Source organism: Micropterus dolomieu, linkage group LG05 (genome assembly GCF_021292245.1).
Source record: "Micropterus dolomieu isolate WLL.071019.BEF.003 ecotype Adirondacks linkage group LG05, ASM2129224v1, whole genome shotgun sequence".
NCBI classification, from domain to species: Eukaryota; Metazoa; Chordata; class Actinopteri; order Centrarchiformes; family Centrarchidae; genus Micropterus; species Micropterus dolomieu.
The window spans coordinates 23,545,765-23,554,460 of record NC_060154.1 but is presented as its reverse complement, the minus strand read 5'-3'; the positions used below and the strand labels follow the sequence as shown (position 1 = coordinate 23,554,460).

At 38.7% G+C, this 8,696-nt stretch overlaps 1 protein-coding gene and 1 long non-coding RNA gene across 2 annotated transcripts in view; both read right to left on the bottom strand.

The window, feature by feature from the left end:
- Nucleotides 1-2,939, bottom strand: part of LOC123970590 (cytochrome P450 2J6-like) — a 4,759-nt gene extending 1,820 nt beyond the window's left edge. Inside the window, exons 1-6 of the mRNA XM_046048712.1 lie at nucleotides 2,748-2,939; nucleotides 2,135-2,300; nucleotides 1,890-2,042; nucleotides 1,650-1,810; nucleotides 1,320-1,496; nucleotides 1,084-1,222 (exon numbers count right to left, since the gene is read on the bottom strand). Of these exons, the coding sequence (XP_045904668.1) occupies nucleotides 1,084-1,222; nucleotides 1,320-1,496; nucleotides 1,650-1,810; nucleotides 1,890-2,042; nucleotides 2,135-2,300; nucleotides 2,748-2,939 (988 nt within the window). The remainder of the gene's footprint in view (nucleotides 1-1,083; nucleotides 1,223-1,319; nucleotides 1,497-1,649; nucleotides 1,811-1,889; nucleotides 2,043-2,134; nucleotides 2,301-2,747) is intronic.
- A 791-nt stretch (nucleotides 2,940-3,730) lies between these two features.
- On the bottom strand, nucleotides 3,731-8,042 carry LOC123970597. Its single transcript, XR_006825017.1, has 3 exons — nucleotides 7,913-8,042; nucleotides 4,270-4,400; nucleotides 3,731-4,157 (listed from the first exon to the last, which is right to left on the bottom strand). It is a non-coding gene; the product is annotated as an uncharacterized LOC123970597 (long non-coding RNA).
- Between the last annotated feature and the right edge of the window lie 654 nt (nucleotides 8,043-8,696).

Genomic DNA, 8,696 nt, shown 5'->3' with positions numbered 1-8,696 from the left:
GCTCTCCTATAAAAGTATGTTTTAAGAAGGCACTTAAAAGAGTTCACTGACTCAGCCGACCTGATTTCCTCGGGCAGGCTGTTCCAGAGCCTCGGGGCCCTGACAGCAAACGCTCTGTCCCCTTTAGTTTTCAGTCGAGACTCTGGAACAGACAACAGGCCTCTGCCCGAGGATCTCAAGGTACGTGCTGGTGTGTATGGGACTAAAAGGTCAGAAATATAACAAGGCGAGAGGCCATGAAGAGCTTTAAAAGTAATCAATAGAATTTTAAAGTCAATTCTAAAACACACTGGGAGCCAGTGTAATGAAGCTAAAATAGGAGTAATGTGGTCATATTTCTTTGTTCTGGTTAAAAGCCTGGCAGCTGAGTTCTGGACAGTCTGGAGTCGATCAATAGATTTTTGGGTTAAACAAGTGAAAAGGCTGTTGCAATAATCCAGGCGTGATAAGGTGAAGGCGTGTAAAATGGTCTCGTTGTCCTTAAAAGTTAATATAGATCGAATTTTAGCTATATTTCTAAGTTGATAAAAACATGATTGAACAAGCTTTGTGGTGTGCTGCTCAAAATTGAAATTACTATCAAAATTAGTCTAATTAGTAGACATGACTTAAAATTTGCCTTTAAATGTCAGTAATTCCTTTGGCTAAACTTTAAAAGAGAAAATTAGCAAAACAAACAAAAACCATGCAAGCGATTAGGCTCATTTGATGTCAAAGTTACTCTGTTTGTTGGTCGTTCGGTCCCCCACTTTGGTCCAGACTGAAATATCTCAACAACTATTGGGTGGATTGCCATGAAATTTGTTACAGATGTTTATGGTTCCCAGAAGATGAATCCTGATGATGCTGGTGATCCCCTGACATTTCCTCCAGCGCCATTTTCTGTCTTTTAGTGAAGTTACTCAGCAACTATTGAATGGATTGCCATTTAACTCCCCTCAGCATGAATTGTATTAAATTTGGTGATCTCCTCGCAATTATAGCAGCAGTTAATATTACCATGCTAACATGTTAAACTTAGATTGAAATGTCATTAGCATCACAGTTAACTCAGCTCAGTGTTGGGTCTAGCACGTCACCTACCCTGGATATCTGGATTTTTGATGAGGAAAACCAAAGCCCACAACAAAGTGGTGGAGGTTGTCTCCGTTCCAGCCTGGAACAGATCCAGAGAGCACATCGCCAGATTGGTCTCAGTGAAGCCCAGCTCAGATCCTTTGTGCTATTTAGAAATTCAGAGAACAGACAACAGTGAATGACTGGCAGATTAACAGGAAGGGCTACGCAGTGTTGGGTGTACAATGCAACTGTTCACATACATTCTCCATTTCAGTTAAGAAAGCATCTATGTAGTCCCGGGGATTGTTGTGGTCCAGGTCCTTCTTGTGCCATTTTACCTCCTGACTGATGAAGTCTAGGAGGGTGTTGAAGTGGCTGAAGATTTTGTTGTGAGGACCTGGCAAGTGCTTCATCACTCCAGGGAATGACTGATACATCTACTCAGAAGAAAGCAATAGATGAGATCACCTTTTCTTTAAATCACCTTTCACCTTTTGTGATACATTTTGGCCACAGACATGGTCGCTGCAGTCTCTTACGGAGGATGGACTCACACAGTCCCACCAGCTAAACGAATACCAATGACTTACCATACTCCAGACTGAGCCCTCCAGCCACAAAAGTTCAGACAGATACTTCAGCATGATCTGGAAGTTGTGGTCGCTGTATTCAAACCGTTTCCCCATCACCAACTGGCAAATGATGTTGCCCACGGCGTTGTTGAAGAGACCTGCTGGTTTGAAAGGTTTACCTGGACGAGAGAAGTCCACTATTTAGACAATGCTATACTGCTGAAGAGCTGATGATTATGAGCATATTTTGTGCACCACCTCTCTCCTTCTCTATCTCCTCCTGCAGGTGTCGGACCTCCTCACAGATACTCTGCTCCAAGGTGCTTTTGCCCAGGCCAAAGTTACGTAAAGTAGACAAGGCAAAGCGTCGCTGTCTCTTCCATATTTCACCATTGCTCATAAAAAGACCACCTAGACACAAGTATGCAGAGGCAATGTGAAACGGCTGATTGGAATTAATTTCTGCACAGCATGAAACAAGAGAAAGAGAGAGATTTGTCCACCTGAGTTTCCTGAGTAAAGCCTGTCGATGATTGCATTGTATGGTCGATCCACAAAGTTCTCGGCTTGTGTTACTATGGCTTCCTTCACCATCTTGTACCCAGACACAAGCACCATCTTTTCACCACCAAAGCGGATGCTGAACACATTCCCATAGATGTCAGCCAGCTGTGGACAATACATCAAGATCAACATTTATATTTACAATTTGACCACCAGGTGTCAGTTTTTCCATTACATTTTATATAAATATGAGTAATTCGAACGCAAATTCACTGTGTGAACAATTGTGAACAATTTAAAGTTACATTTTTGAGGTGAATTAATAAAAATAAGTGAAATAGCTTTCACAGTTTTGTGAGTGTTTGTGAGGGATCTTTAACTAATTTTAAATTAAATTAAATTAATTGAATTAATAGATTAAGTGCATTAGAATGTCTCAATAAAATGAAAATATGCACATTAAAAATGAATAAAAAAAACAAAACTAGAAAACAATTGTTAATGAATCTAAAATGAATTCATTAAAGTCTTTAGCTATTGTATAACTTTGAATCTTTGATCCTTAATGCTTACAAGCCCTGTAAGGTGAAACCTCCTGAGTATTAAACTTACCTTGGCAAAATAGATCTGTGGCTGTTTAAAGTCCGCACTGAAGATACTCCCCACAAGGGGAAGAGCCCGCGGTCCTGGAGGATAATTTGGAGGATTCCTGTTTTTGAGGAAGTCTGCTATTAGGAGGAAAATAAAACTAAACAGTAATACCTCCTTGATGTCAAAACCTGGCAAAAAATTATAAAGCCACATTGTTGAAGAGCAGCAAGAAGGAAGGTCTGTGCTATTCAGGATTCTCAAGTGAAACACCTGTGGTTTTATAATGCCTGTTTACACTTGATTTAACCCTGTTCTGGTCCACATTGTACTAATATTACAAGACAGATAAGTGATCTGATCAGGCACAGTCATTTAGAGTCTGTCCAAAGGTGCTTGTGACAGTGTTCTTACATAACTAGCTACAGACACGCCTACTTTTGTCCTAGACCTCTGAGACCATGTTTTCGCATTTTCAACCAAACCTCTGAATTGTTGTGAATACATTTTTCATTCACTAATAACAAAATTAAAGAGGGTAATTGAAAATCTATTCATAAAGTTGATCTTACTCCAGTGAGGATGCATAAGAGAAAATGTGCAGCAAATGTGAAGTGGATACCGAATGATCTAAGTACAGATTTTGTTATTTTGCTAGGGTAAATTGATTTAAGATTTTTTTGAAGGGCTTAACTTGATAGATGTGACTCACTAATACTAATACATTATCTTCAGTATTACCTCATTACAATATGTAACACTTAATAGATTAACAGCCCATGAATGACATAAAATATGTCAATGAATTGTCTGACATCCCATAAATAAAAGCTTTTATCAGTGCAAATATATTGCATTTCACGTGTCAAATGAAATTGTAGAACAGTCACTTTTTTGTGTATTTAGTTTATTTAAACAGTTTGTTCCATGTACTAATGATACCAAATTCCATTTACTAATGATGTAAAGGAGATTGCCTCATCAGGTACAATAAAACTAACAGGAAAATCGGGGAAATGTTTACAATCAAAATCGTTAGACACCCACGCAGACTTAAGAAGAGGTCTACACAGGCAAAATAATGGAAAACACCTCTGTGTAAGAAAGGCGACTAGGCATACTGTCTGGTCTTGAAACAATAAGCAAATCCAGGTGCCTTTGTCTTTCAACTTGCAAATATCTATCTTTTTTATTTTTAAGTGACTTTACAAATTAGTTTTCAGATATTAAGTCTTTGTTGTCTCACAGAGATCATTGATCAGCGAGGCACGGCTAGCATCCTGAACACCTTGGGGGAACAGGTGAAGCCCAGCACGCCCTCTAAGCTGGGCATTTCTCCCGGAAGTGGAGAGAAGGTGAAGCGTTGGAGGAGAGATGAAAAAAACAGGAACAGCTCCATTCTGGCGTGGTGCTCCCCCAAACACACACGTTTACCTTCAGGGAAACAGTCGACAGCAGCTGTAGGTTAGCACATTCCTAACCCATGTTTCTGACATGAACTACTGTATGTTAGAAATTCTTGTAAGCTAAACAGTATTAAGCAAACCTGCTGAGAACGGTAAGAATGCATCTCTTCTGCGGAACTGGCCCTCTGAATCCAAAAAATGCTCAGGATTGAAGACATGAGGAGTCGCCATCAAACAGCACAGATGTAAGGATTATACTAATAAATATGCCCTGAAAAAAAAGATTTATGAGCTGTTGAAATCAACTGTGTATGAATAATTTACAAATCTTATTACATTCTTCCCTAGTTGCACTGTAAGCAATTGCTGTAAATTTACAGCCGATTTTCAACACTAAAATACTGTTTTCATGTTAAACAGTTTAGTACTGTAGTTAGCAATGCATTGTGGGCTGCTTAACTTGGAGCAACAGGACAGAGGCCCTAAACAGTATGCTGATGTTTTAAATTACAGGAAACTACAGTATTTTTTAGAAACTGAGTGTTGGGGAATTTAGAGCATGGTCAGACGTTTGATACAACACAAGTCTTTTAAATTAAGGGTACTACTTTTGTTTTGGTAAGTTTTCTTAAAAAAATGCAAAAATAATTTGCTATTAACTCCTGGAGGGACTTCAGCAACCATCATTTGGATAAGAGATTTTCCAGAAGAGGATGCACAATTCTACAAATTAAATGGTAATAAAAATCTTGTTCCAATCATGTTTCAAAGAATGTTTCATATCAAACTGATGCTCAGGAGCTTGTCTTGCTAGGGATTTGAACATGTCATTTATCAGTGAGGGTTAGATTTGAATGGCCAAAACAATATTACTTTTGGGTGGTTTTTTGTTTAATTTTGGTAACATTAGCCAAACGTCTGCATCCCAGGGACAACACTTGTTAACCGGTAAGAGAGGCAATTGGCAGATGGAGGCAGCTGGAAAATATCATTAGCATACTGGAATAATTAGCCTACATCTTACCCAGTGATAATGGATTTATTTCAACCAAACCATAAGATTATTGGAACATCGGCTTACCGAGATGGCTTTGGTGAGTTTTATTTTGTTTGTGTAGACTTTTAATGAAGTGTGTTTTACAAACAGTTAACAAGAAAATTAAGCTAATTGTAGTTCAGTTAAAGAGAGACACTTAAATCCTCAAGGCTTTGCATTTTTCTGTTAATAATAATGTTGAAATGTATAGACGTTATATGCTCAGTTTGCATTAGTTATTTTTGGCCAATGTCATCATCACCTTCAATATTCTCGTCCTAATAAAGGTAGGGATCAAGCTGTATATCCTCTACAGTAAATGTAATGGATTTTAATGGATTCATGTTGATAAATATGGGTGGGCAAGACGGTGAGTATGAGCAAGCATTCTCAATGTGACAACCCTTTTGGTGACTGGTATCCTATAGGCCATGTAGTCAATTAGAATTAGGAAAGAGGTCCAGTTAGAAAAAATTTCCCGAAGCAAAGGTCCGGAACATCAAAACGACTAACTTGCGTTATTCTTCAGTACCATAACGTATATTTGTATCAACATATGTTTTTAATCAACAACGGACTGTCAAATCAAATAATATTTCAAGAATATTTACTGTCAGTTTTCACATCAAAATGGAGGAATAATAAATACTAACTACTCTAATAATAAGTAAACTAAAGTAAAGTGCCTAATATTTAGAAAAAATTATATAAAAAGTGTAGCTTGAAGTGATGAAATGAAGTCTTAACCAATTTTATAATAAACACCCAACACATCATAACAAATGAACAGCTGTAATGCCTCCTCTTCTCTTTCATTCCCTCTTATAGAGCTACCATTTTCCTACTTTCTCTTGTTCACGTGAGAAACGTGAGCTCTGAACTGCCCGTGGGAGGAATGTACATGTAAAAATCTGTACATTCTTGATTAAACGGCATGTGAAATCTCTTTTCCCTTTCGTCTCCTCAATTTGTACTGTGTTTCCAAAATGTCTCTGGTGAATCTCGCGGACTCGACTCGCAAGAATTGGAATGCACAGATTTGATTGGCTGAGAAGCGTCACATTAGACAATTGGAGCACATGCGTTTGGTCTGCGAGTTTCCTGGTCCGCTAAACTAGTACAGTAAATGCTAGAAAAGCTGCGTGGGTTAAAATAGAAACGCTCCGTCACGAGGTAGTAAGTCTCAAAAATAAATTGGCTGTAGGTCGGCAGTTCGGAGAGGACAGCAGCTAGGTCCGCTGCCTTTTTGCTATCTTGGTTATGAAGTAATATTCCACCGTGTTGTTCACCTTTAGATGGCCTGCATTAAAACAACACGGGGCTCAATGTCAAATATGCGCTTTTTGTAGTCCATCTTCTGAACGTTGTAGTTTCATCACGGCAGGCCACGTTAGTATCATCAGTCAGTAACTAGAAAAGAGCAGTCGGATTCTCTTAGCCCTGTGGTCGTCTTTTCCTAGTCCTTATGAATTGTCCTTCACATCTTTCCTTGATCTCATGACGATTTCCATCGAGTTCAAGGTGAAGGGGTTAGGAAAGGACATTTTTTGATTTTCTGATCGCAGGCCTCGTCTCGTTTGCTCCGGTTGAATCACGTCATTTTTTCCCCTGCCAGTTTCAACAAATCCCGCCCTACTGTGCTGCGGTTGGCTAGTACTCGTCACTTGTGATTGGATGCTGGCAAAGGACACAAGTAAGCCCATTTGAAAGTGACAACAAAACTAACTCCGCAAAGCAGCTCCAGGACCGACACTCTGACCTCTATAAAGAACCAGGAGAGGTTGGAGACGTCTCCCCTTTCAACATACAAATAGCGAGCATACTTACAGGCGGAGTGGCTGGCTCCAAAATAAACAATCCAAACGAACAAAGTGATCCAAAAAAAAACAGGTAATCCTAAAGGAACTCAAAAGGGCAAAATCCAAAACTCCAGGGAACAAGCAAGGGCATAACACGAGATGGGAAACACAGGCAAAATATACACACGGATCAGCATGGAGGGAATACACAGGTGAGAGACATGACGGCACAACAGACACACAGGCAGGCAGAGAGAAAGCAGGGGAAACAGACAGGACCAAACCTAAATGCAGAATACAACTGAACATCATAAGGCAAAACTAAACACAACAGTTTTGCTTGCTTGTTTCCTGAACACTGAACACAAGACACTGTCACAAGAACAGAAACAAATAGGAAACAAGCAGACTAAACACTGTCAAATAAACAACAACCAGACAGAGAACACAAACCAGCACTTAGCAGACAGAAAACTAATAATACAAATACTACAACCTAACAGGGAAACAGACTGAGAATAGGATTAAACAGAACATAAAGCAGACAAGTGCAAAATAATACAAACACAGCACCAGGAGTAAACACTAAGACATGAACTGAGGCACAGGACTAAAATGCGTATGAACAAAAGAATAAACAAAGCTACAAAGAGAAACACTAAACCCCAAACCATGACAGACTAAACACAGCAAAAACATGAACACAAAACCAAAGTCCTAACAAGACAGCAGAGTTTCAGTTGAACTAAATTAAACTAAACTAAATTAACTGATGCTGTTCTGCTTAACACACAGTACTATTAACTTCATTTACTAAGATTGTTTAGATAATTTAGTAATTTAATTCAGTAATTTAATCAATGTTGTGTCAATTTTCCCCCATGGTGCTGAATATCAATTTTTTTCAAGGTGCTATATCGAAGTGACTGGCTGTGATGGAGAACTGACCTTTATCCTGTGTTACCAGATGAATAGCGAGTTGAAGCTAATGACTAAACGTGTGTGTGCTTTACTGTCCTACATTACAACAACAACAACAAATGCTGAATGTAGTTTCAGAAAAATGTATTGTGCTCTGTTTATGAACTATATCACTTAGGAGCACATGTTTTAAAAATAAACAGCTATTGTAACTCCCTAATCTCTGTTGTGCTGGATTTGGTCTATCTTGGAAAGACAAGGTCAGAATGTAGATGGCAAAATATCGCACTATATATATTCTGCATTAACAATATAGTAGTTTGTCTCATGTGAGCTGAGGCTTTTGGTCAAATCCTTCAACACAGCATTAGACATTTAGTTTTACTCTTGAGAAGGAGCTTGATACTGTTAAAGACATAGTGCCATACATTCATGCTCTCACATTCTCACCAAGTACCAGAAGGACAGAGAGAGCCTCACCTATTGGCATGCACTGAACGTGGGGCTTTAAGGGCTCACCTGGGTCAGGGGGCTTCAGTGGTTGGAAGAAGTAATGATATCCTTTACTCAAGTGTAAAACTAAATTTTGAGCATTAAAGACTTCATTTCATGCATTCTGGTGAAAACTTTTGCACCAATTCCTGCCTTTTCTGCATCAATTTATGGTTGAAAGGTCTTTATTTATATAAAGGGATACACAAAATTCAGATAACAACTCAAAATATAAAAATATACTGCAGTAAGGCCCATAGGAATTCTTTATTAAACTCTCCAAGATGTATTCTACTCTAGGTTGGATGTAAACTCTTGT